Source organism: Coloeus monedula (genome assembly GCF_965178545.1).
Source record: "Coloeus monedula genome assembly, chromosome: 20".
Taxonomy (NCBI): domain Eukaryota; kingdom Metazoa; phylum Chordata; class Aves; order Passeriformes; family Corvidae; genus Coloeus; species Coloeus monedula.
The window spans coordinates 750,307-775,779 of record NC_138800.1 but is presented as its reverse complement, the minus strand read 5'-3'; the positions used below and the strand labels follow the sequence as shown (position 1 = coordinate 775,779).

General features: G+C 65.2%; 1 protein-coding gene across 6 annotated transcripts; it reads right to left on the bottom strand.

Annotated features, from left to right (window-relative positions):
- Window positions 1–237: 237 nt before the first annotated feature.
- On the bottom strand, window positions 238–25,473 carry ELN (elastin). 6 transcript variants are annotated; one of them, XM_082294699.1, is made up of 40 exons: window positions 25,344–25,473; window positions 19,432–19,485; window positions 18,947–18,973; window positions 18,736–18,768; window positions 17,277–17,321; window positions 16,645–16,737; window positions 16,244–16,300; window positions 16,075–16,140; window positions 15,945–15,992; window positions 14,965–15,036; window positions 14,713–14,739; window positions 14,434–14,505; window positions 11,793–11,819; window positions 11,312–11,377; window positions 10,994–11,038; window positions 10,759–10,839; window positions 10,609–10,668; window positions 9,819–9,923; window positions 9,694–9,735; window positions 8,985–9,122; window positions 8,860–8,901; window positions 7,441–7,578; window positions 7,316–7,357; window positions 5,217–5,354; window positions 5,092–5,133; window positions 4,738–4,854; window positions 4,600–4,656; window positions 4,311–4,463; window positions 4,179–4,226; window positions 3,395–3,496; window positions 3,148–3,201; window positions 2,856–2,978; window positions 2,624–2,671; window positions 2,207–2,248; window positions 1,952–1,990; window positions 1,492–1,518; window positions 1,047–1,088; window positions 830–856; window positions 685–735; window positions 238–567 (listed from the first exon to the last, which is right to left on the bottom strand). In XM_082294699.1, the coding sequence occupies exons 1-40, from the start codon at window positions 25,420–25,422 to the stop codon at window positions 521–523; spliced, it is 2,616 nt and encodes an 871-aa protein (XP_082150825.1). In that variant the 5' UTR covers window positions 25,423–25,473; the 3' UTR covers window positions 238–520. The 6 variants fall into 6 exon arrangements, with proteins under 6 accessions (XP_082150825.1, XP_082150828.1, XP_082150827.1 ...); XM_082294702.1 differs by lacking the exon at window positions 14,434–14,505; XM_082294701.1 differs by lacking the exon at window positions 16,244–16,300.

Below are 25,473 nucleotides of genomic sequence, written 5' to 3'. Positions count from 1 at the left end.
TTGTCCTTTATTAGTCTGTCAGAAGCGAGTCCCTCTGTGTAGGGCGTCCCACCCAGTTATAGCAAAGTGAGCAACGTGAAGGGACCGAGCCCCTCCTGCCCGCGGCCCCCCCAAACCGGGGGGAGCGCGGGGCCCGGGGTGGGGGCCAGGCTGACGGGGCCATCCCTCCCCGCACAGCCCCCGCCGCCGGGATCCCCTTCCCTCCCTCCCTCCCTTCCTCCAATGTGGGGTGCCCCTCATCCTGCCCCCCCCCCGGGGGTCAGCTCTGGGGCTGGGGAGGGGCGCGACAGCCCAGGCCCCCCCAAATCCCGCAGAGAGCGATAGCACCAAGGGGGACGGCTGCTCCCCGCAGTTTATTCCGCGCTCCCTGCTGGGACCGAGGGGCCGGGCACGGCCCCGGGACGGATGGGGGGGGCGGGGGGTCCGGGGCTTGGGGAGGGGGGTGTCTCAGCTTTGCTTCGGATTTACATTCTGGACCATGCAGTAGCACCAAAGTTCATGAGGTCATCGGTGGCGAGCGTTACTTCCGCTTCCTCCCGCAGTACTTCCCTGCCGCGCAGCCCGCGCCTGCGGGGGGATGCGGGGAGATGCGGGGTGAGCCCTCCCTGCGCCCGCACCCCGCCCAGGGCCGGGAGAAGGGCCGGGCGCAGGACCGGCCCCTGGGAGCGGGGGGACCGTGCTCACCTCTAAAGCCCAGCGCACCCAGCGCTCCTCCGTAGGGCTTGGGGGGCTTCCCTAAGGGGGGGAAGGCAGAGCGGCGTGAGCGGGACCCCCGTGGGGATCCGCACCCCCCGCCACAAAACGCCCCGCGGGCGGGATGGATACTCACCACCAAATCCCAGGCCGCCGACCCCACCTGAAAGGAAAGCGAAGCCCTCAGCACCCACGGGGCACCCCCATTTCCCTGCCCCGCACCCCCAGCCAAGCCCCCCGGCTCAGCCCAGCCCCCGGGGTCCCTCCCCGGCCCGTGGCCGTGTCCCCGTGAGCCGGCCAGGCACCGACACGGGCCCCCGCTGTGCGCCGAGGTGTCGAGCTGGGGGTGGTACCTGGAAATATCGGTGACACGCCGAAGCCGGGAACTCCAACCCCTGGGGAAAAAGCGACAGCCGGTGACAGCAGTGCCACCCTAACGTGGACTGGGGACAGTCTGGCTCGGATCCCTCGCGTACTCCAGGGACAGGAGCTGATGCAAAAGCCGCCGTCCCCACCCTGGCACCCCTCTGGCTTCTCAGTGCTCTCCCAGGCAGCCGCGTGCCCAGCAGGGAATTGGCAGCAGCGTGGGGACAGCAAGCGGGGACGAATGTGGCAGGGCAGGGGACACACTCCCACGCCAGCCCCAAACTGCAGCACTCACCTGGCTGCAGCCCCCCTGCACCAAAACCGGCAGGTGGGAGAGCCCCAGTGAGGGTGGGGAGCGTGAGCACAGCCACGGGAATGTGGATGGGGACGGGGGCTGGAGTCACTCCTCCAGCCCCTCTGGCTGTCCCTTACCTGGCTTGGGAGGTTTCCCAGCAGCTCCTGGATACAAGAGTCCTTTGTCAGAGAGGGGCACTGGTGCAGCCCCTGCCCGGACTCGCTGCCCCAGGGCCACAGCCAGACCCTTGAGGAGGGACCCAGAGGGTCCCAGGAGGGACCTGCACCGCCACACGTTGGGGACATGGTACAGCGCCATCCCCTGTTGCCATGGCATGGGCAAGGCTGGCGCTATGGCCCTCAGTCCCTGCTCAGCAACCACATTCCCTTGAGATCACACCCTGGGAACAGGGCAGGTGGCAAACAGGATGGGGCACAAGGCACAGTGCCAGCCTGGGGTGGGATTGTACTGTGAGACCAGGAGGGCACAGAAGTGACCCACAGACTCCCTTTCCTTTTCAGTGCTCTGCCAGCACTCTGCTGCTTCTCCCTGCAGCCCAGCCCTGGGGAGCCCCACTGCGGGACCAGCATCACTCACCGAGCCCACCGACTCCGAGCCCACCAACTCCGAGGCCACCTACAAGGAGGAGCCTGGGTGAGCACCAGCAGGGACAGTAGTGGGGCAGTGTCTGACCTGCTCCTCACCCAGTCCCCAGCATGCCCAGCCTTCCTTGGCAGCCCCGCTTTCTCCAGCATCCCTCTGAGAGACATCCCTGCAGCTCCATCCCTCTGGGAAAGCATCCCTCTGCCTTCACATCCCCACTGCCTGGGCTCAGCTGCTGCCAGCACTTACCTGGGAGGCCACCAACCCCTGGGACTCCAACCCCAGGAACACCTGCCAGAGAGACACCATTAACACCTGTCCCCCCACAGCCTGGCACCCCCAGCTTGGAGCACCCCCAGCCAGCGCTCAGCCTGCTGGGGTGGCCCTGGCACCCACGCTGGGAGTCCCCAGCACCCACCTCCCAGCACCCAGAGGGGCTTCAGCCCCTGCACAACACATGCAGGAGAAAACTGTCCCCAGTGAATCCAGGGCAGGGGGTACAGGTGGCACTTTGCACCCATGGGTGACAGCACACCACTTCCCACGCCTGGGCCATCAGGGCACAGTGGGCACGCAGGGGACATGAAGAGAGGTCAGCACCCCGATGGCCACAGGAGGAGGGTGCCCAGGGACAGTCCGAGGTGGCCCTGGGGCAGGGGCACGTACCGAATTTGGGAGGCTTAGCACCAGGCTGCACCCCTACTTGGGGGATGCCTGCAAAGCAAGTGAGGACACCACGGTTAGGACGGTCACCCCCGCACCACTCTCACGTGCCACCGCCCTCTGTCCCACCCGCATCCCTCCCTGCCACCCCTTCATGTGCCTCGGTGGCTTTTAGCATTCCCAGCCACCACTGCCCCCAAGCAGGTCCCCAAGCAGGGTGGGACAAAGCACGTACCTGCCCCGGGGAGGATGCCAGTTCCAGGAACTCCCACTCCTGGCACCAAGCCGGGCACGCCACCAACACCGGGCACTCCGCCGATGCCGGGCACCGCACCTGGCACCCCTCCAACCCCGGCACCTGCGGAGAGAGGGGTGAGGCAGCACGGGCTGATCCCCTGCTCATGTGGGATGATGTGCCAGGCCTGGAGTGCCCATCCCCAGCATGCCCTGGACCGGTCTGTGCCACACCAGGGCTGGTGGGGTGATGCCCCCTGGGTGTGACTGAGGGGCTCCCCAGACCAACTCACCAAATTTGGCTGCCTTGGCTGCTGCTTTGGCTGCTGCTGCTGGACCTCCAACACCTGGGCAGAGAGAGCAAGGGGGGGCTCAGTGACCCTGGGGAGGCCTCACAGCAAACCTGGGCAGAGCCCATCCCCCAGGCCTTGTCTGCATTGCCCCAGGGGACACCGCTGAGGTTCTCCTCAAGCCTGTCCTGCCCCAGAACTGCCCCCACACCAGGCAAGCTACCCCCACCCCCACGTTCCTGCTCCTCACCTGGGACACCTCCAACACCGGGAACCAAGCCACCTACTCCAGGAACCAGGCCACCCACACCAGGAACCAGGCCACCCACGCCGGGAGCCAGGCCACCTGCTCCTGCAAGGACAAAGAGGAGGACTGGGGCTTCAGCTCGGGAAGAAACAGGGTAGAAGGGGTTGGATGAGAAGCCGTGGCAGGATGGGGGTGGGTGGGTGGATTATGAGATGAATGTGTGGCTGGATGAGGAGTGGTTGAAATGATGGTAGGATGGATGAATGGATGGTGAGATGGATGAACGGATGGATGGTGAGATGGACACATGGGCATGTGTGTGAATGGGGAGTGGTTGAATGGATGGTGGGATGGAAGAATGGACAGATGATGAGATGCATAAATGGTTGAATGTATGGATGGATATGTGGAGGGATGGATATGTGGATAGATGTGGAATGATTGGATGAATGGAGGAGGTACAGATGGATGGACAGAGAAGGGGACAGAGGGACACTGAGGTGGCTGGTGGTGTGGCTGGGTGGGCAGAAGGGGGTGTGGATGGACAGATGTTCGAGAAGGTGTTTGGATGGTGAACTCGGACCCTCCATGGGGCTCAGCTCTTTAGAGAGCAGCCCTGACACAGCCAGAACCTCATCCCACATTCAGCCCTTTGGGGGGCTCATCCCTCACCCCAACCCCCAGGGACCCCAGGCACTGCTGGGCCTCAGCCCCGACAGGAGAGCAGCCCGGGGTGGGGATGAGGGGACAGGACACGCAGGATAACGCTGGAGGGATCCCAGCTTACCGTACTTGGCTGCTTTGGCGGCTGCTTTGGCAGCGGCTGCCGGACCTCCTGGGGACAGGGAGTGACAGGGTCAGGAATGCGTTCGGCCAGCACCGCTGGGGAAACCCGAGCGTCCCTTGGGCACCATCTCACCTGGAACGCCAACGCCGGGCACCAGACCGGGTACACCCACTCCAGGCACACCCACTCCAGGCACACCAGGCACGCCAACGCCGGGCACACCCACTCCAGGAACACCGGGCACGCCAACGCCGGGCACGCCAACGCCGGGCACGCGTCCTGCTCCTGCAGAGGGGTTCAGGGATGTGTCCGAGGGGGCAGACTCCACAGCACCAGGGTGTCCCCACCTCTCCCGTGTGCCAAGACCCCTCCTCCCTCCCTGGCACAGCCGGTGCTAACAGTGGAGACAGTGGAGACTCACCGATCGCCGCTGCTTTCGCTGCAGCCTTGGCTGCGGCCGCTGCTGCCGGGCCGCCCACTGTGGGGACACAAGGGACACGGTCAGGGCACTGCTGAGGTCAGTGTCCCCCCGCTGCCTGGTGACAGCCTGTTTGCTCACCTCCAACACCGGGCACAGCACCAGGAACCCCAGGTACACCAGGGACGCCTGGGACACCAGGGACTCCAGGAACGCCTGGGACACCAGGGACTCCAGCGATGCCAGGAACGCCAGCTCCTGCAGGGAATGAGACGGGAGAAGTCAGATCTCGCTGCAGCAACAGCTCAAAGGCTGGGCCTCTCCTGGCTCTGCTCTCATCATCATGGCCCAGAGTATGGATCATCCATGGCCTCATCCAGGAGAGACCCCAGCAGGGCAGGAGAGGGATCACTTTCGTGTCTTGCTAGTGGGATGTATTTCAGGATCGTGCCAGCTATTGGAGGGCAGTGACTCCGGGCCCCGCGCAGCACGTACCGTACTTAGCTGCCTTTGCTGCTGCTGCCGCCGACGGCACCCCTGGGGACAAGGGAGACAGGGACCCTCAGCCACCACGGCCCCGCAGAGCCGGGCCATAGGGATAGGGCTCCTGGAACAGTCACCTGCCACCCCAGGGACACCTGCGACGCCGGGCACCACCCCGGGGACGCCTCCGACACCGGGTACCAAGCCAGGGACGCCTCCGACTCCGGGCACCAGGCCGGGAACGCCGCCCACACCGACACCGGGAACGCCGGCGCCTGCCGGGAACAAGAGGGGACAAGTCAGAGCTGGCTGCAGCAAGAGCTCGAAGGTGGCAGCTGCCGTGGCTCTGTCTCGTCATTGTGCCCTGGAGAGCGGAGCATCCACGGCCTCATCCCCGAGAGACCCCAGCGGGGCACGGCAGGGATGGGCCCCATGACTCTGCCAGAGATTGCCAGGAAGTCACCAGCACAGGCACCACAAGGACCCTCATCCTCACAGGGGCCCAAGATGCTCCTTTATTGGAGTGAAAGCTCCTCTGGACTCAGGCCCAGAGGGAAGCCAAAGCACAAGAGTTGAATTAAAACCTTTGGACAAGCTGAGATACATGAAGCCACACCAAAGTGAAATAGAAATACTGATTTTTTAACTTTTAGTAGAAATATATGCTATGCTAAGTGCCTTAAACATTGAAAAGCTGTAGCAGAGACCTTAAACACAGTTCTTGCTGCAGCAGTGTTACCTTTTCACAGAATTCTTTACTTCAGACAAAATATAGATAGAATTATACTGTTCACATTTTTTAGATGGAGTGTTCACATAAACAATAAGAGCTGATAGAAACTGTACATGCAAATCTGTGTAATACCTGTGTAACACTGGTGTAAGGCTTACGATTGTTAGAATTAGACCAGAATAGGTTAAGGAAAGAAAAACCAGAATCATGTGTTAATCTTATTGGTCAGTTAGCAAATATAATCCACACTTCTGTAAGAAGAAAATATATGGAGCATACAGAGCATATAGAAGAAGAAGCTGTTTTCTGCCTACTGTTTGCTGTTGCTGCTTGCCTTTATCATGTAACCCCCTTGGAACTCTACCTTCAAGAAAGCTGTGAGACTATGAAATAAAGAACTCAGGAGAACAGCAGCCTCCTCTGCTCTTTCATCCTGGTCCAAGAAGGAAGGGTGCCCCGTCAGAAGCTCAACACTCCTTGTCACAGGGACATCAAGCCTTGCAGCCAGACAAGCCACGGAGCAGAAGTGGCTGGGTCTCCCCGGTAGGTGCTGGGAGGGCTGGGAGCCCGGGCACTGCTCAGACTGGGGAGCTGCCCAGGGCAGTGACAGCCTGGACCTGCTGGCACCCCTTAGTGCTACAGGGATGAGCATCAGGTCACTCCTGCAAGGGCTCAGGGCCACAGGGCTTTGGCCTCATGGGACCCTGCTCAGCACAGAGCACCACAGCACAGAGCACCCACTGCCGGGTCCTTCCTGAATCCCTGGATGCCATCCTGCCCTGGGCCTGTGGAGGGATGCTTTGTACCAAGTATAGAAGAGAGGGGCATCAGTGCTTTAACCCTCAAAGGAGAGCTGCCTTTGATCATGGGACTCCCAGGGCTCAGCTGTGGTGATGGAGGAGAAGGTCGTGAGACTTGGCCAGGTGCCAGCTGCTGGCTCTGCCTTTTGGAGCAGCACGTGGAACTGAGTCCCTCATGGACTCTCAGGGCCAGTTCTGCCTCCTCCCGGTGCCCAAGCTCCAGACTACCCTGCTGCTTGGCCATGGCCCTCATCTCCACTGGAGCTCCTTGAGGGTGCTTATACCTGATGGATCCCACCATCCCCAACATATCTTGGAGGGCAGTGCCCTGGGCAGGGGCCCCACTGCCAGGAATCTCTGCCCTAATGGCAGCAGCACCAAGCCCTCGGGCACCAGATCCTGCAACAGATCAGCTGCTGGAAAATGGATTTTGCAAAATCCAAGAATTCAGTTAAATCTAAAGCCATGAGCTGGGGCTCCTTGTTCACTTCCACAGAGCAGCCTGGAGGAAGCCTGCAGAGGGAGAAGGTCCTGCCCTGGGGATGGAGCCAGGCCCAGGTGGGAGCAGCCGGGAGCTGGGCTGAGCGTTCCCCGTTCCCCTCAGGGGTGATCCCAGGGGACACCCCGTGCCTGGGCACCCCCGTGTGTCAGCGTGGGCAGGGCGGGCAGGGGTCCCGGGGCTGGGGCCCCGCACAGCACGTACCGTACTTAGCTGCCTTTGCTGCTGCTGCCGCCGACGGCACCCCTGGGGACAAGGGAGACAGGGACCCTCAGCCACCACGGCCCCGCAGAGCCGGGCCATGGGGACAGGGCTCCTGGGACAGTCACCTGCCACCCCGGGGACACCTGCGACGCCGGGCACCACCCCAGGGACGCCTCCGACACCGGGTACCAAGCCAGGGACGCCTCCGACTCCGGGCACCAGGCCGGGAACGCCGCCCACACCGACACCGGGAACGCCGGCACCTGCCGGGAACAAGAGGGGACAAGTCAGAGCTGGCTGCAGCAAGAGCTCGAAGGTGGCAGCTGCCGTGGCTCTGTCTCATCATTGTGCCCTGGAGAGCGGAGCATCCACGGCCTCATCCCCCAGAGACCCCAGCGGGGCACGGCAGGGATGGGCCCCATGACTCTGCCAGAGATTGCCAGGAAGTCACCAGCACAGGCACCACAAGGACCCTCATCCTCACAGGGGCCCAAGATGCTCCTTGTCACAGGGACATCAAGCCTTGCAGCCAGACAAGCCACGGAGCAGAAGTGGCTGGGTCTCCCCAGTAGGTGCTGGGAGGGCTGGGAGCCCGGGCACTGCTCAGACTGGGGAGCTGCCCAGGGCAGTGACAGCCTGGACCTGCTGGCACTCCTTAGTGCTACAGGGATGAGCATCAGGTCACTCCTGCAAGGGCTCAGGGCCACAGGGCTTTGGCCTCATGGGACCCTGCTCAGCACAGAGCACCACAGCACAGAGCACCCACTGCCGGGTCCTTCCTGAATCCCTGGATGCCATCCTGCCCTGGGCCTGTGGAGGGATGCTTTGTACCAAGTATAGAAGAGAGGGGCATCAGTGCTTTAACCCTCAAAGGAGAGCTGCCTTTGATCATGGGACTCCTCATGGAAACACTCCTTGTGGAGATTCCCAGACCTCCACAGCATCAAGGAAGGAAATGGTTGTGGGACCTGGCCAGGGAACTGCTGGCTCTGCCTATTGGGGAAGAACCTGGAGTCCTAATGCTGTGTGGAACCTCAGGGCCAGTTCTGCCTCCTCCCTGTGCCCAAGCTCCAGACTACCCTGCTGCTTGGCCATGGCCCTCATCTCCACTGGAGCTCCTTGGGGGTGCTTATACCTGATGGATCCCACCATCCCCAACATATCTTGGAGGGCAGTGCGCTGGGCAGGGGCCCCACTGCCAGGAATCTCTGCCCTAATGGCAGCAGCACCAAGCCCTCGGGCACCAGATCAGCTGCTGGAAAATGGATTTTGCACAAAATCCAAGAATTCAGTTAAATCTAAAGCCATGAGCAGGAGCTCGTTGTTCACTTCCACAGAGCAGCCTGGAGGAAGCCTGCAGAGGGAGAAGGTCCTGCCCTGGGGATGGAGCCAGGCCCAGGTGGGAGCAGCCGGGAGCTGGGCTGAGCGTTCCCTGTTCCCCTCAGGGGTGATCCCAGGGGACACCCCGTGCCTGGGCACCCCCGTGTGTCAGCGTGGGCAGGGCGGGCGGGGGTCCCGGGGCTGGGGCCCCGCACAGCACGTACCGTACTTAGCTGCCTTTGCTGCTGCTGCCGCCGACGGCACCCCTGGGGACAAGGGAGACAGGGACCCTCAGCCACCACGGCCCCGCAGAACCGGGCCATGGGGACAGGGCTCCTGGAACAGTCACCTGCCACCCCGGGGACACCTGCGACGCCGGGCACCACCCCGGGGACGCCTCCGACACCGGGTACCAAGCCAGGGACGCCTCCGACACCGGGCACCAGGCCGGGAACGCCGCCCACACCGACACCGGGAACGCCGGCGCCTGCCGGGAACAAGAGGGGACAAGTCAGAGCTGGCTGCAGCAAGAGCTCAAAGGTGGCAGCTGCCGTGGCTCTGTCTCATCATTGTGCCCTGGAGAGCGGAGCATCCACGGCCTCATCCCCCAGAGACCCCAGCGGGGTAGGGCAGGGATTGCTAGGCCCAGCTGGATTTGTTTCTGAACCCCACCAAGTGTTTGGATGGTGGTGACCCTGGGTGAGGGCCCCACTGCCAGGAATCTCTGCCCTAATGGCAGCAGCACCAAGCCCTCAGGCACCAGATCCTGTTGGAAAATGGATTTTGCACAAAATCCAAGAATTCAGTTAAATCTAAAGACATGAGCTGGGGCTCCTTGTTCACTTCCACAGAGCAGCCTGGAGAAAGCCTGCAGGGGGAGAAGGTCCTGCCCTGGGGATGGAGCCAGGCCCAGGTGGGAGCAGCCGGGAGCTGGGCTGAGCGTTCCCCGTTCCCCTCAGGGGTGATCCCAGGGGACACCCCGTGCCTGGGCACCCCCGTGTGTCAGCGTGGGCAGGGCGGGCAGGGGTCCCGGGGCTGGGGCCCCGCACAGCACGTACCGTACTTAGCTGCCTTTGCTGCTGCTGCCGCCGACGGCACCCCTGGGGACAAGGGAGACAGGGACCCTCAGCCACCACGGCCCCGCAGAGCCGGGCCATGGGGACAGGGCTCCTGGGACAGTCACCTGCCACCCCGGGGACACCTGCGACGCCGGGCACCACCCCGGGGACGCCTCCGACACCGGGTACCAAGCCAGGGACGCCTCCGACTCCGGGCACTGCTCCTGGACCTGGAGGGAAGCAGAGCAGTCAGACCCCCTACAAACAGCCCACTCTGCCACCGGGGGGGACAAGGTCTGTCCCAGGGCCACAGGAGGCTCTTGGGCACCGCCTTTGTGGTGGGCTCCTTCCACGTCCTAAAGCAGCTCCGCAGGCAACGCGGGATGCACCCGGGATTTTGCTTCCCAGCTCCCTACACTCATCAGGGGTTTGGCCGCCCTGGATCCTGGGGACTCCCGAGGTCCCCGAGGCTGTGCCTGTACATCCCAGCTGCCCCAGGGCTGGCACTTTTCCCCTGACTGCTCCAATGAGCGGTTTCCTGCTCACTCTTCTCCCACAGAACAGCCAAGGAGGGGAGCAGCGAGATCTGCATCCCCCGGAGCATCCCTGCACTGGGGAAGGACAGCTCAGCACAGATGCCACGTCCCGGGCACGCCGCTGGCACCTGGCACAGCAACCCCACATCTGACGGGGAAACCAGGTGCGATGGGCATGCTGTGCCCCATGCCAGGCTGCTGCATCCCGAGGGGCCCGTCAGCCCTCCATCGCTGCTGGAAAAGCTGCTGGAGCCGGGACAGGGGCTGGGAGAGCACTCCAGAGGATGGGATAGGGGCTGCTAGGGCCCTGGCACAGCCCCTGGCATCGATGCACGGCTCCTCCCCGTCCCGAGATCTGTCCGAGACATCAGGAACTCACCAAAAGCTCCTGCTTTTGCCGCTGCCTTCGCCGCTGCTGCCGCCGCTGCCGGTCCTCCAACTGCCGGGATAGCGGGAGAGAGTCAGGGACGTGGAATAAGGGCAGGAGAGCCTCCCTGAGCCCCAGAGCATCGCCCTCTCATCGCCTCACCTCCAACTCCTGGGACACCGCCGACGCCGACACCGGGTGCGACTCCCGGGATGCCGCCGACGCCGGGCACGACACCGGCTCCTGCCGCAGGGGAGAGCGGGTCAGCCCAGGGTGCGGGGCCACGGGGACACAGCCGGCATTCCCGGGGCTGGAGGGACGGAAGGAGGGAGGGAGGGAAGGGATCTCCCTCCTGCCGGGGAGATGGGCGGTGTTTGTGCCACAAAGGGCGACTCACCAAGTTTCGCTGCTGCCTTCGCTGCCGCCGCCTGTGCTCCGACCCCTGCGGAGGGACACGGGCACTGGGCCACCGAGGTCCCGAGACCTTCCCACCTCAGCCCCCCCACCCACAGGGACCCTGGGGACCGGGCACCCGTGCCAGCATCTGTCCCCCTCTCCTGTGGGAGGTGCCGCTCCCCTGCAGGCTGTCCCTGCGGTGCCCGCACAGCCGGGCAGCGCCCAGCCCGCATCCAGGGACCAGCGAGGTGACAGAGTGCGCGGTCCCCTGCCGTGCCCGTGCCAGGCCCCACCCCGGGGCTGCGGGGTCGGAACGAACCTGTCCCGGTGGGGTATCCTGCCTTTCCTGCCAGGATGCCGGCTCCTATCCCGCCGGGCCTGAGGCCTGCAATCACAACACAGCGGCAGAGCCGGGTCAGGCACCGGCCAGGGGAAGGACAGCGAGACAGACGGAGCAGCTCCCTTGGATCTCCTCCCCCTGGCGCCAGAGGCTGCGGGGGATGCCAAAGCCAGCTCCTCCCCACTTGAGATCCCAGTTCAAACATCCCTGTCTGGAGCTGGAGTGGCTCAGGACGTGTCCTATGGATTAACAGCTCCCAGGGATGCCGGGAGAGTTGAGTTGCTCCCAGGCTGGTCCACGGCCACCATGGGCAAGGCACGAGGTCCCCAAGGGACCACCTCGCCCTGGGAGCAGGCTGTCCCTCACACCACCCGAGGGTCGGTGGCCACACGGCCGTGGTGGCAGCCAGGGGAGCCACAGGAGTGAGAAGGACACAAGGACTCACCACGGGGCAGCTTACCATTGGTGTAGGGCAGTCCATAGCCACCTGGGGACAAGAGGAGAGGAGAGAGGGGGGGTTAGCACCCGGCTACTGCTGGCCCTGTCCCCTCTGCCCCACGGCGTGGGCCCACTCTGCTGGGTCTGTGTGGCACCAGCCCCGGGGGCTCCGTCCATGGTGACGGTGAATCCTCCGGGATACAAACCCCTGCGGTGGAGCTGGGCCAGGAGATGCTGTTCTCCCTCACCTTGGAAGCAGGGACTGAAAGAGCCACCCCCTCTGAGCTCTGGCCGAGGGCTGTGGCGCCTGAAGCTGGTTCTGCAGGAGCCTCCCATGACCCCGCTCCAGCGAGTGGTCCCGCGGGAGCCCCGCGGCGAGAGCTGTACCCAGCTGGCTGCCCCGGGCCAGCTCCAAAGCAAAGGTTTTAATTGGAATCAGGGCTTGGGAGCCTCGGCTGAAACGTGACCTCGTTAGGAGGTTGGTGCGAAGGGATGGGGAGGGATTATGAGCTGGAACAGCTCGGCCAGGGAAATGTCACCCTGCGAAAGAGCCGGATCCCAGCACTCGGAATGGCGCGGGGATGCCCCTGACCCAGGGGGGACCGTGGGCTCGGCAGCCAGCAGCTCACAGCTCCCATCACTGCTGGCAGCAGCCCAAGGCCACGGGCTGCCACATTCCTGCTGGGGACACCTCGAGCTGCACGCAGGGTGGGGGTGTCTCCAGCGTGGGCAGGGATGTGGCTGCCTGCAGCCAGGATGGAATTACTCATGGCAGCAGCATCTCCTCGAGCACTGGACACCGTCCCCTCCCAGCAGCCAGCATGTGGGGACCAGATTTCTCTCCATCCTGCCGGGCTATCCTGCGGTGTCCCAAACCAGCACGGCGGTGCTGGCAGGTAGAGGCTCACAGTGACCTGTGCCAGGTGTCCCACACTCCGAGGGCCACCCTTGCTCATCCTGGGGCACCTTATCAGCACCCTGCTCACTCCAAAGCTGACAAAGGGGTAGTACACATGGAGGTGACTCCAAGGGCCAGGAGTCCAAGCCTTGGGTCTCCAAGGGTTTTGCTGGGTCCAAGTCCAGGTCCCCAGTAGCCCCAGCTGGGTGGAAAGGCAGTCCCTGCCCTGGGGCTGTGCCCATGGGACTGTCACCAACACTGCCAGGGAGCTTGGACCGATGCACACACTAGGAGGGCTCTGCACAGATGGATGTCACCCGAGCACAGCTGGACACTGGGGAGTGGTCCCCATCCCTACAGCATCAACAGGACCCTGACCTCAGCCACAGCTTCAGACTGAGCCTCCAGCACGGTGGGTGACCCCAGGGCCACCTCCTGAGCAGGGAGAGCACAGCACCAAATCATCTAAAGAGATGACTTTCCACTGAAAATGTTATTTGTGCCACTGTCCCCTCATCCCCTCTCAACCTGGACCTACTGCAGTGGGGACAGTGCAGGGGACACCCCACGTGTGGCACCCCAGATCCACCTGCAGCATTGAGACAAGAGCCTCCCCAGCCAGCACGGCCTGTCCCTGCACTGCCAGCCCCAAGCCCTCAGAGGCGACAAACTGGCATCCCCCAGCACCCCAGGAAGGTCTGGGTGCCAGGTGAACCCCAGCTGGGGACATCCCCCTGTCCTGGTCTCTGTCTTGGGGCCGGGACCCAGATGGGATCAGCCGGTGGTGGGGCCGAGTCTCCTTAAGGATTGTAACTCCGCTCCAGTGGAGGAAACAGGAGCGGCCAGGGATCCCTGCCGGTGTTTGTGGCCACGGGCCCAGCTGGGGGGAAGCCAGCAGAGCTGCTGGGGCTGGAACTGGGCTGGGATGTGCTGCTTGGGGTGGGCTCCCCTCGCCAAGGCTCTCCTGCCTCCAGCGCCTGTATGGGTGCAGGGGAAATGCCCGTGGGTCTCCAGTGCACTCCCCAGCACCTCAGGCATGGGGGCCTGCCCGGATGTGGCTGCCCTCCTCCTTGGGATGTGCTGGGGAGCAGTAAGGTGGCAGCACGGCCCCTGGAGGGCACAGAGCCTGCCACTGTCCCTCCATGGGCATGGCTGCCCGGGGACAGGCAGAGCTGGCACCTGGCACAGGGCTGGGAGGGGAAGGTGTCCAGAGCAGCCTGGGCTGGGAAAGGGGGTCTGAGCTCCCCCAGGCTGTCCTGGGCAGGGGCTGAGCCCCGTCCACGTGGGCAGTGGGGAGGGAGACCTGCCTGGAGCCCCTAGGTGGCCTAGGCTACAGCTCCTTAAGCCAGGACACCTGGCCCCAGTGAATGCCCAGCACAACCCTAGGAGCCACAGAAACCAGACTGTCCCTGCGAGGGCTGTGCCTTGTGCCAGCAGGAGCTGGCGGGGCCATCCCAGGGTGGCCTGGCCCAGAGCACGTCCCCAGAACATGACCCTTCCTACCTTACAACAGCTGGAGAGGCACAGCACTGTCCACATGAGCTGGGGGCAAGACCACGGGCATCACCATGGCAGCTGCCTGCCGGGCTGCCACAGGCAGGGCACAGCAGAGCCCCTGGCTCTGTCCTGCTGTCCCAGGGCCAGCACGGGCACTGCCAGGTCCGGGGGACCTGTGGGCACCGTGCCTCAGCCCTGGGGAACGGCGGGTCCTTGTCCTGGCACTGCTGGGATCCTTCCCCCGCAGTGAAGCCACCGTGGAGCTTACCTGGGAGCTTAGGAGCTTTGATGGGATACCCCAGAGGGACACCAGGCTGCTGACCTCCAAAACCTCCCAGTCCTGCAAACCAACAGCAGACTCTCACCTGGAGCCCGCGCCACGGCTGCCACCAGTCCTGGAGGGAGGGGAGTGCCCCAGGGCACCCCGGGAGAGGAGAGTGGGGGGCTTGGGAAGCCCTGAGGCATCTTCTGGTGTGGGGAGACCATAGCTGTGAGGAACAGGCTTGGGAAGGAAGAGAAGGACAGGCAAGAGAGACGGGACACTCACCAGGGATTCCTCCAAAGGCTCCAGCTCCTAAAAGGAAACACAGAGACACCTGTGTGAGCCCTGGGCTGCTCATGGAGGCCCAAATTAACCTGAGTTAATTCAGGTGAACTGAATTAACAGGTTGATTCAGCTGCAAGTTGGCTTCACTGTCAGGTGCCCTGTAGGGCTGTGATCCTGAAGGATGGGCTGGGGGCCGAGCTGGAGCCAGCCCTGAACCCACCCCAGCGTTCCAAGGGGGTTGAGGGGACCTACCTGGGCCTTTTGGCTTGACTCCAGCTCCAGTGGGGACTCCGGGCAGCACCCCCACGCCGGGGAAGCGAACACCTGGAGCAGAGACCAGAGGGATGAGCTGGGGCCTCGTGACGTTACTGGTACCCAGCTCCCAAACCCCTGCCACCCCTCTCTCGTCACCCAGGGCACCCTCATCCTCGGGGGCTGGCTGGGACCACCCTGTGCCAGCCTGCCTGCGCCTCCAGCTGCCAGGAGGGGTTTGCTCCCAGCCTGGAGCCGCCTGTGGAACAGACTGGGAGCCTGCAGGGAACGTGGCACTCCAGGGGGGTCCCAGCGGTGACAGCAAAGCCCCAGCCAGGCCTGGGCAGTGCTCTCTGCCCTGGTGATGCTCGGTGGCCTGGGGCCAGCAGGGGCTCTCCAGCCCTCCAGAGGAAGCAGACAGTGCTTTGGCCTTGCAGTCATTTGGGTTGGATTTTTGGGTTTTGAGTTTCCTTCTGGTTTGGGGTTCTTTTTCCCCCTCTTACAAATGTCTTTCATTATGACTCGAGCGTTTTCAGACATGGAAAAGACATTCCTGACCAGCAACACACTTCGGACAGTGTCGAAACATCTTGTTTTCACAAGTTTTCCTCCCCCAAATTACTTTGCACTGAGGAATTCCTCTCTCCTGCCACCTCCTCCCCCTCCTTCCCACGCCGCCAGCCCTGGTGGCTGTGCCAGCTCCTCTCCCAGTGCTGGTGCCGCCTGCTCCCGCCAAGCTTGGCATGGGACAGAGGTGCCGGGGTCCCCCCATGCCTTTGGCACGGTGGAAATGTCACTGTGACCTCAGCCAAGGGGTTTGGAAGCTGCGGGGAGCAGCAGGAGGCAGGGCAGGGTGCTCGGCCCATGGGGGGTGCTAGCACTGAGCGGGGACCACTTGGGAGGCTGGGGTGCTGCTGGCTGGGTTGGGGATACCCTTGGAGGTTGGGGTGCTGACGGTGGGGTGGGGACCCCCAGCTCACCTGCGCCGGGGAGCACGCCGCCCGGAAAAGCTCCGGGAATCCCAGCACCTGCAGGCAAAAGAAATTCAGGGATGAGGAGCCGGGTGGAGTCGCTCCCCGCCCCGGCCCCCGCTCCGGGGCCGCCACCTACCTGGTATCTTAGGGGGTTTCCCTGCCGCGCCAAGGCCGGGCTGCACCGCGCCCGGTACCACGGCACCTGCGGGCAGCAGAGACCCCTGAGCCCGGGCCCGGCTCCTGCCCACCCCGGGGACAGCTCTGCCCCAGGCTCGGCTATGCCGGGAGCGAGGGGTGTTTCCTACCTGTGGAGACCCCGAGGCCACCAGGACCAATTCCACCCACGCCTCCAATGCCAGCACCTGGGGGCATTGGGAAGAGGGGTGTACCAGGGGAGGTGCCGCCGCTGGGCTAGGGCTGGCCGGAACGGGACAAGCTCAGGATGGCCCTTGGGGGCGGAGGGGACACCCTGAGGCAGTCCCAGGGGTGGGTTCCCATACTGGGCACAGGGACCAGGCAGCTCTGCGGTCTCTGCTCCTGGGGGCTCAGGTCTGGCCAATTCCCCCGTGCCCGGGTCCCTCCGACTCACTGGGCAGCCCAGTGAGAGCATCGGCTCCTGCCTGCAGCCCCCGGCTCCGGGGGAAACCTGTCCTGCCCCAGACCCCCAGGGGTCCCTGGGGGCTGCCCGGGTCCCCCCAGCACTCACCAGCTTTGGCAGCAGCCTTGAGCGCCGCGGCCGAGGCGGCTCCCGGGAACACCCCCCCGGGGAAGGCAGCTCCGGGGAACAGACCCGCAGCACCTGTGGGGACAAAAACCAGCATCAGCATTCCTGAAACACAGCTGCCAAGAGGGTGTCCTGCCCTCCGGGTGGGCACAGGGGCTGGTGAGCTGCGGGGCTGCGTGGCGGTGCCAGGGCTGGCGTTAGGCTGGGCGAGGCGGCGTTAGCAGGCACTGCCCTGTCCTGCATCCCCCCAAATCCCTGCTCCCATCCACACCCCACCCGGCACACACACCACCTGACAGCCCTGGAGCCCCTGGCTGACCACCTGCAGGCACTGTCCCTCTGCTGCCAGCCCTGCGGGGACCCCAGGTGCCTCCTCTCCTGCGGGGTCACCCCACTGTGGTTGAGGCCATCGTGTCGGGGACCTCAGGGCTGCCTGCTGGGTGGCCGCAGTCCCTCGGGTCTGGGAAGGGCACCCAGCCCAGACGGGACCCACCCAGCATGCTCTGGAGAGCTGTGGAGATGGGGACAAGGGACGTGCTGTCCCCAAGGTGGGTCTCTGGGGATATCGCCCCGGGGATGGCCTGGAGCGGGGGTGGACAGTGGTCAGTGCTCACCTGGCTGCAGGCCAAGGGGGCCGAGTCCCCCAAGTCCTCCGACCCCTAGAAAGAGAAGCGGGGTGAGGTGGGGGGCGGCCAGGCCCGGAGGAGCAGAGAGGAGTGCCTGTGGCACCGTGGGGACGGGAGAACAGCCCCGGGACGGGCACAGGGACGGGTGACAAATGTCCTCGCCAGCACTCGGGTCCTCCATCCCGTCCCTTCTGCCTCAGCCGTCCCCCGCCCTGCCGGGCCACAGGGGGACGGAACCAAAATGTTTATGGTTGAGGAATGAGTCCCTGGGTCTCCGGCCAGCACTGCCTTCCAACATCTGGGGCTCATCAGCCCTCGCTCCCTCCAGGCGCAAATTCCAGTGCCGCTGGCTCCGGGCGCGGACACCGCTCTGGCTGGGCCCTCGCGGCCGCCCCGCGTTTGGTTTTAATTACGCCGAAATAAAGGGCCTTGTTTTTCTTTCCACGAGCTGAAATCTGAGCAAACGGAGGCTGCCGGCCCCCGCCTCGGGCTGCAGCTCCCACTGCGCAGCCTGGCCTGCTCGGGGGCCGGGGGCGTGGGGTGCCCCTGCCCTGGGCACAGTGGGGACCCCTGGGAGGGCACAGAGGGGACCCCAGGGTCTGCCTGAAGCAGCATCTTTGCATGAGGATCAACAGGCACCGGGCAGAGAGTGCCAGGACAAGGGGAGTGGTTTGAACCGAAAGAGGAGAGATTTAGGCTCAATGCTAGGAGGAAATTCTCTGCTCAGAGGGTGGTGAGGCCCTGGCACAGGGTGCCCAGAGCAGCTGTGGCTGCCTCTGGATCCCTGTCAGTGCCCAAGGCCAGGCTGGACGGGGCTTGGAACACCCAGGGACAGTAGAAAAGTGTCCCTGTCATGGCAGGGGTGGCACTGGACGAGCTTTAATGTCCCTTCCAATTCAGGCCATTCTACAATTCCATGATCTCCCTTGGCCCAGATGTTGCACATTCGGTCCCTGCTGCCCCAGGCTCGGTGCCCTCCAGCTCTGCCTTCTCCTGCTGCACATCCCCCTGCCAGCATCTCCCCTCTCTCCTGGTGATGTCCCCTGTCCCCAGCGTTCCTAGGCGGGGCAAAGCCCAGCATGAGCTGCAGGAGCCTCTGCAGAAGCTGCTTGGCCCCGCTGGCAGGCGGGCGCGGGCGCTGCCGGCTGCCCACCGGGACGCTGGCTCCCAGCTTCGCATCTCCTGCCGGAGCTCTGGCGCGGTTTGCAGGCAGCAAGCACCCCCAGAGGCTGGTTTGGGGGGCTGGGGCAGAGGGCAGCGCCGAAGCGGGATGGGCAGGGAGGCTCCTGGAGGCCGTGCCAGGATTAGTGTGGCAGGGCAGGGCGGGCTGTGCCTTGGCCAGCAGGGTCCCCCCAGCGCGGGAGCAACATGAGGGCAGCAGTGGTTGGGAAATATCCCGGCTGCTGGCGTGCCTGGAGCTGGTGAGAGCCAGGGAAAGGCTTCTTACCTGGTTTGGGAGGTTTTCCTGCAGCCCCGAGTCCTAGGGGAGAGCGAGCGGAGAGGGGTCAGGGCCATCCTCCCTCCGTGCATCCCCGGGCACGGGGACACGTGTGGGACGGGGCCAGCCTCGTGGCAGAGCCCCTGCCCAGCACAAGGCAGCTCTGCTGGGCGTCCTGCCCCTCTCCCCAGCCCAGCCTGGCAGGGGTCCCAGCACTCACCTGCTCCCAAACCTCCAAGTCCAGCACCTGCGAGCAACGGCACAGTCTGAGCACCGCCCCGGGAGCACCCAGCACCCACCCAGGCTCCCGGGGCTCCCTGGGGAGGTGGAGACGGTCACACGGTGTAAGGGGACCGGCCATCCCCCCTGGGGTGTCCCCAGGGTTTTGGCTGAAGCTCTGGGGACAGGCTGTGACCTCTGAGCACCTCCTGTGGCCAGGGCTGGGCAGGGTGTAGGTGACAGCCCTGGGCTGGGGGCCCCCAGGGTAAGCCTGGCACTGCCACCCAGTCTTGTCCCCACGCCACGGGGCTGATGCTGAGTCCATGCTGAGCAGCCAGGCAGGGTGTCCCCATGTCACCTGATCCCGGCTGGCAGGTCCCCAGCCTTCCATGGTGTCTCGAAGGCATTCAGGGACCCCCCCCAGGCACCTGCCCGTCCTTGCAAACAGGGTGATGCCCCCTCCCAGTGGTGCCTGGGCCCCCTTACCTGGGAAAAAGCCTCCTCCTGGGACTCCCCCTCCCGGGATAGCACCAGGGACCCCTGCAAGAGAGAGACCCTTGTTAAAATCCCCCGAGTGGTCCGAGGCAGGGGGTGGGGGGCCCCTCCTGGTTCCCCTGCTGCTCCCTGCGCACGGGTTGGGATGCGGAGCTCGAGGGCAGGCCCCTGTCTTTCCTTGCAGCCCTGTTTCTCGGGGGTGACAGTGGTGACAGGGCTTGGAGGTGCCCCAGCTCGGACCCAGGGGTGGCACCTCGGTGGAGGTGTCAGCAGGACCTGGCCCTACGTGGGAAGGAGGGACGTGGGGCCGGCTGCTGTCCAGCTCTGCTCCTGTCCCACAGCCCAGCCAGGGCTGCCTCCATCGCCTCCAGCTTCACATGGCTCTGCGGCTGGGTCCGGGCACGGCCACGCTCATGGGGCTGTCCCAGTCCATCCCCACAGCCCCTGCTGGTCCCAGCCAAGCCTGAGCCTCCTCTGGGGCTGCCCCAAGCATCTGTGGATGTGTCCTGCCCGCTGAGGTGCCAGTGAAGAGCCAGCTCAGGCCGGTGGGACTGGGGTGACAGACTGGGGGGACACTGCTGAGACCCATGGAAGCTCCCTGGCCCCTCTGCCTGTCTGTGTGACACTGCGGTCCCAGCACTTCCCAGGGTATCTCAGCTCATGCTTAGAGGCCACAGCAAGGTTTTGTGGCTGGTTTGGACTGATGGTTTGTGGCTGGCAGGGGGGTGTCTGCTGCAGGCCACCAGGCTGCCACCCCCGGCTGGCCCCCAGCTCCACCAGGGCCATGGATGCGCTGGGGGCTTGCAGGTGGGTTGGGGACACAAGGGGACCGTAGTGCAGAGGGAAGCTCCACTCCTGGCACCGGGAGAGGGACTGTGGTGGGGTTTGCAGGACAGAGCCGGACAGGGGAGCTGCCAGGAGGGTGTGGGGGGCTGCCGTGGCCACAGTCCCTGTGGGACCTGCAGCCAGCCCTGCTGCCTGTACCGCTACCGGGGAGGGACTTCAGGGGGGGACGGGCACGGGGGGGACCCTGTGGGGGCATGGCTGGGACCTGAGCACCTGCAGTGGCCACCCCAGCACACCGGGAGGTGGGTGCATGCAGTGGCACAGCCGTGGCAGCACCACCACGGGCCGGGCAGCGCCCAGGGGCTGGGCAGGGGGGTGCCAGCGCCCGGGGGGACGGGCAGGTGGCAGGGCTGGCAGGTGGCAGGGCTGGCACACCATGATGGGGACACATTGTGCCGCACATCTCCATCACGGGGGGGGCAAACTCCGGGGATTCCCTCTTGCCGTGCCCCAAAGCCCTGCTGTGCCCCACCAGTGGCAGGGATGAGGGTGTCCCCTGGGCCCTGCTCACGTGTCCCTTGCACCCTGGGCACCTGCAGAGATGCCCGGGCTCCCCCGGGGATGCACTGGGGTGCCAGGGCGCAGCCGTGTGCGGCAGGGCTGTCGGGCTGCGCGGGCACAGCAGATGTTGGGACAGTCGGTGGCAGGACAGGACATCCCCGGGGATGGGGGGATGGGGAGGACCCGTGCCAGGACCCTCACACAGCCCCAGAGAGCGGGGCCCAGGCACTGCCCCCCAGCATCCCGTCCCGCGGTGCCCCTTGGCCAGGAGGAGACGCGTGCTCAGCCTCCGGCCCGGCCCGGCCCGGCCAGGGGGTTCCGGAGCAGCTCCTTTTCCCGGCCGGGGGTGACAGAACGGCTCCTTTTCCCGGCACACTCCCCGCCCACACCGCCCCCCCAGCCTGGGTGAACACAACTCCAACTCCCTCCTTGTTTCCGAACAAGCTCCGAGCGTCCGCACACCGCCAGCTCTCCCTCCCGGCCCCGCTGCCGCTGGGTGCCGGGCATGGCCAGGGACCCCCATGGCACAGCCAGGGACTGTCCCCACCCAGGACGGGACGCTCAGCCCCCATCGTGCTCCGCAGTCTCAGCCCCTCAAAACCAGGCAAGGTCCCTGGTGCTGGGGTGACAGTGGGGGACAGGCTGACCTCCCCTACCCTCTGTCACCAGCGCTGCCTGATGGAGGCTCCTGAGGATGCTGGGACAAGGATTTCTCACAGCACCCCTGCATTCTGGGGACCCTGGGAATGTCCGGGTGTCACCTGCCCACAGCCACAGCTGCTAAACTCAGCCCTTCATCATCCTCATCATCATCACCCTCCTGGGGCACTGGGGGTCCTGGCAGGAGGGTCCCACTGTGGTGACACTGTCACTGCCCCGTCCCCAGGCATCCCCCAGGCACCATCCCAGAGAGGGCCCTGTGCCTGGACACTTTTTGGGAGGATTGCAGAGGATGTGCTGGTCCATCTGCCCAGATCAGGAGGTGTGGGGCAGTCAGCAAGGCCTGGCAGGAGATGGGATGGCCCGGAGGCAGTGGGATGGGTGGCTGGATGGTGGTGCCAAGTGGCTTTGGGGGCACAAACCTTTCCCTCAGGAGCTCTCCCTGACCAGCTCTGCTGCCAGGCATGGCCGGATCTGCACTGCCCTGGGAGCTCCTTCACAAGCTGCTCCCCCAGAGCCCAGCTCGGGGCTGTTCCCTGGTGCAGGCACTGCTGGGGGGGGGTCTCACCAAATCCCCTCAGCATCTCAAGTCCCTCCCCCTGGCAGCACCACCGAGCACAGCTGTTGGTGACAACCCATGCACTGGTGACACCGTGACCACACTGGGCTCTGGCCATCACTCTCCGGCCATCTCTGTCCTTGCCCAGCCTCAGGGGCAGCAGCCCCCAGCCCAGTTTGGGGTCCACGTGCTCCCATTTGTCCTCTCCACCCATTCCCTTGGCACATCAGGGAAGGGGAGACTGAGTCAGCGGCTTCCCAGCGCGGAAGGAGCTCTGTGCTGCCTCCGCTCTGAGCCTGCCAGGACCCTGGGAAGGGGATTTTCCTGGGCTCCCAGCCTGTCTCCTGCGCTGGACTGGCTGTGAGCCTGCATCCCACCCCGGGGATGGCTTCTCAGTCCAGGGGCAGGAGAATTCGCACCCACTCATGCAGCCCCAGCTGTGTCGGGGTGTGAGCCGTGGAGGTGCTCAGGATCTGGTGTGGAGCCTCCTTGTTTACGGGAATGGGATGTTTTCCCCCCCAGCTCCATCCACAGGTGTGGATATCCGCGCTGTTCTGCTGCCAGCACTGCTTCCGATCCCGTTTGGATCGGCCTCACCGTTTCTATCTGCACCGCTGCTTGCAGCTCCCTCCACGAGCCAGAAATGCAGAGCATTTCTCTGTTCCATAGGTTTTGAGACCACGCTGGAGAATCCACCACAGGACACCCTCGTACCTCACCCCTCCCTGCGCCCACAGGCACCCGCTCCCAGAGGAGCCTCAGCACGAAACCGCCACCACTCCCCTCTTCCCTCATTCCGCTGTTTTCTTTTTCTTGGGAGAAAGTTATGGAAACATTCAGTCTCCAAGCGACTTTGAAGCCATGCTGCATCCCGGGCCGGGCTCGCTGGTAGCAGCTCAGGGGGAGGGGGGGCTGCTGCCGGGGCCTGGCTCCTCTCCAGCCCCCCTGAAGCTCCAGCTTTCATCTCCGAGTGCTGGCGGCCGAGCTGCACCCTGCCAGTAGCGAGGGGAGGGAGCAGCCCCAGCAGGCCGGGGTCCAGCTGGGAAGGGGAGATGCCATCCCAGCCTCACCCTGGGCACTCTGGTTGTCCTCGGAGGGTCCCCACAGCCCCGGGCTGGGTGCCAGCACACCCAGTGCCTGCCCCTCTGCACCCACCTGAGCTGCTCCCCCTGGGCCCAGAGCCTGCAGGGCTGGGACCTCCCTGGGGTCCCTCTTGTCCCTCCTGGGGGTGTCACTGCCAGGGCATCCCCTGTGCTCCACGCAGGAGGCACTGAGGGATGGATGGAAGCACTGAGGGATGGATGCCCTGCTCCCGATGCTGGGACAGGCTGCACCTGGCACCTTTGGGGAATCACGGCCCCTTCCCCCTGCAGTGACCTGTGTCCGGCTGTGCAGGGCCCCACAGTGCCAGCACGGCTCTGCTCCCCAGGGGCAGATCCCCAGGGGCTGATCCTGACCTGCTGCCGGCGTTTCCTGAGTGCTGCCAGCTCAGTCCCTTGGCACTGCTCTGAGGTGACAGTCTGGGTGCGAACCCTTCAACCCTGGGATGTCTCAGGGTTCCCTCTCCCACCAGGCTGATTTGGAGCTGCACTGGCAGTCGGTGCTGGAGTTCACTGGTCTGCCCCTCTCCAGGTGCCTCCCCGGCACCCTGGGATTTCCCTCACCATGCCACCGTGCCTCTGTGCCAGCTCTGTCCCCAAGGGCTGGTGTGCCAGGGCAGGGCTGAGACACTGCCCAGTGCTCCCTGGGAGAGCCTTCTGCCGTGTCCCCCCAGCACTGGGACCATCCCCAGGGTCAGGTCACCTCCTCCGTGAGCTGCCTCCCAAACCAGCAAACACCCCTGGGGACTGAGCCGGGGCCTGGGGTGGGGCACATCCCATCCAGCACCCCGAGCAGGATCAGGCACCGACAGCAGCTCGGCTCTCAGGCAGCTCCCGGCTCTGGGGTCCCGCTGCCTGCGCAGCCAGCCCGTGCTCGGGGTCCCGGGAGCTGCAGGGCAGATGGAGCTGCTGAGGGCTCTGCCCTTGGTGACAGGTGGCCCAGCCTGGGGCTGCCCTGGTGCTCACTCAGCCCCGGCGCTGCCCACAGAATCCTGCACCCTCTCCTCCTCCGGTCCTCAATCCTCCGTGTCCAACAAGCCCCTCACGACAGCCCCGGCACTGACCCCGTGGCCGATGGTGGCTCTGCCCATCACACGCTCTCCGTGGCACAACCACTCAGCTCTCCGGAGGTGACAGTCCCCTCCCTTGTGGTGCTGTCGCCTCCTCACAGCCCTCTGCCCAGTTTGGCCACTGCAGTGGGCTCGGAATCTGTGTTCAGCTGCTCTCCTCGCCTCTGTGGGAGCTCCCGGTCTGACCCGAGGCAGCGGCTGGGCACCGGGCAGGCACCGGCTGCGCTGGCCGGGCCGTGTCACACGGCTGGGACAGGGACCCTGCGCTGGCCGGGCCGTGTCACACGGCTGGGACAGGGACCCTGCGCTGGCCGGGCTGTGTCACACGGCTGGGACAGGGACCCTGCGCTGGCTGTCACCTCCCCGCCCCGGCCGCGTGTGCCGCACCTGCGTGTGCGTGGGCTGGGTTGTCACACAGCCGTGGGACCGCGCCGGGACAGGGACCCGACGCTGGTGGCACAAGCACAGTGAGGGGGGTGTGAGGGCCCCCGGCACCCCCAGCCTGCGGTTCGGGTGGGTCGAGCCGCTCTGCAGCTGCAGCAGCCCCGGGGCTGTCACGGCCACACACTGAGCAGCAGCTCGCACACGGCGGCTGCGGGACGCTCCCACCCACCCGGCGCCCTCGGCTCCCGCTGCCATCGCACCGCGGGGTGACAGCTGCCACCTCCCCCGGCCCCTCGCACTTTTAAGTCCCATGGGAGTTTGGTGGCCACGCCTGGTGTCCTGCCTGCGTGTTCCTGAGCCTTTCGTGCCTCCAAGTCTCTCATTCCCAAGTCTCTGCTGTCCCCAAGCCTGTCACCAGGACACAACCCCTGGCAGCCTCCCTCCGACAAGTGCTTGGTGCAGCGGTGCCGTTACCGACTGCCCCGTGTCACCACGCTCGGTGACATCCCGTCCCACCCGGCCATGGCACAAGCCACGCGTCGGTGTGGGGAGCAAAGAGCCCTCGGCGGAGGTGGCACCCGGGGGCTGCCCAGCCGCCCTCGGGGATGTCCCCAAGGCAGGGCAGCGTGGGTGGCTGTCCCTGCTCGGGGCTGCGCAGCCGGGGCAGGCGAGGGGCTGCCCGGAGGGTGGGGGGTGTCGCAGCCCCGGTGCCCACGGAGGGTCCCCGCAGGACCGGAGCGAGGCGCCGGCCGGGGGCACGGGAAGGAGCCTTTCGTTCCTTACCTCCTTGCTGAGTAGCCGGGAGGATGGAGAGGAGGAGGAGGACTCCGGGGAGGAGGGGTGCAGCTGCCTGCCTTGCCATCTCTTGAAGCAATGCCCCCGTGCTCCCGCGGGCTGTGTGTTTTATCCCAGA

Excerpts from the sequence above, each read along its gene's own strand:
- ELN (XM_082294699.1), bottom strand. The coding sequence starts at position 25,422 with ATGGCAAGGCAGGCAGCTGCACCCCTCCTCCCCGGAGTCCTCCTCCTC. Across the intron at positions 17,322-18,735 it reads AGGAAAACCTCCCAAACCAG|GGGTCGGAGGACTTGGGGGA; the intron begins GTAAGAAGCCTT and ends TTCTCTTTCTAG. Across the intron at positions 2,672-2,855 it reads TGGCATCCTCCCCGGGGCAG|GCATCCCCCAAGTAGGGGTG; the intron begins GTACGTGCTTTG and ends CTTGCTTTGCAG.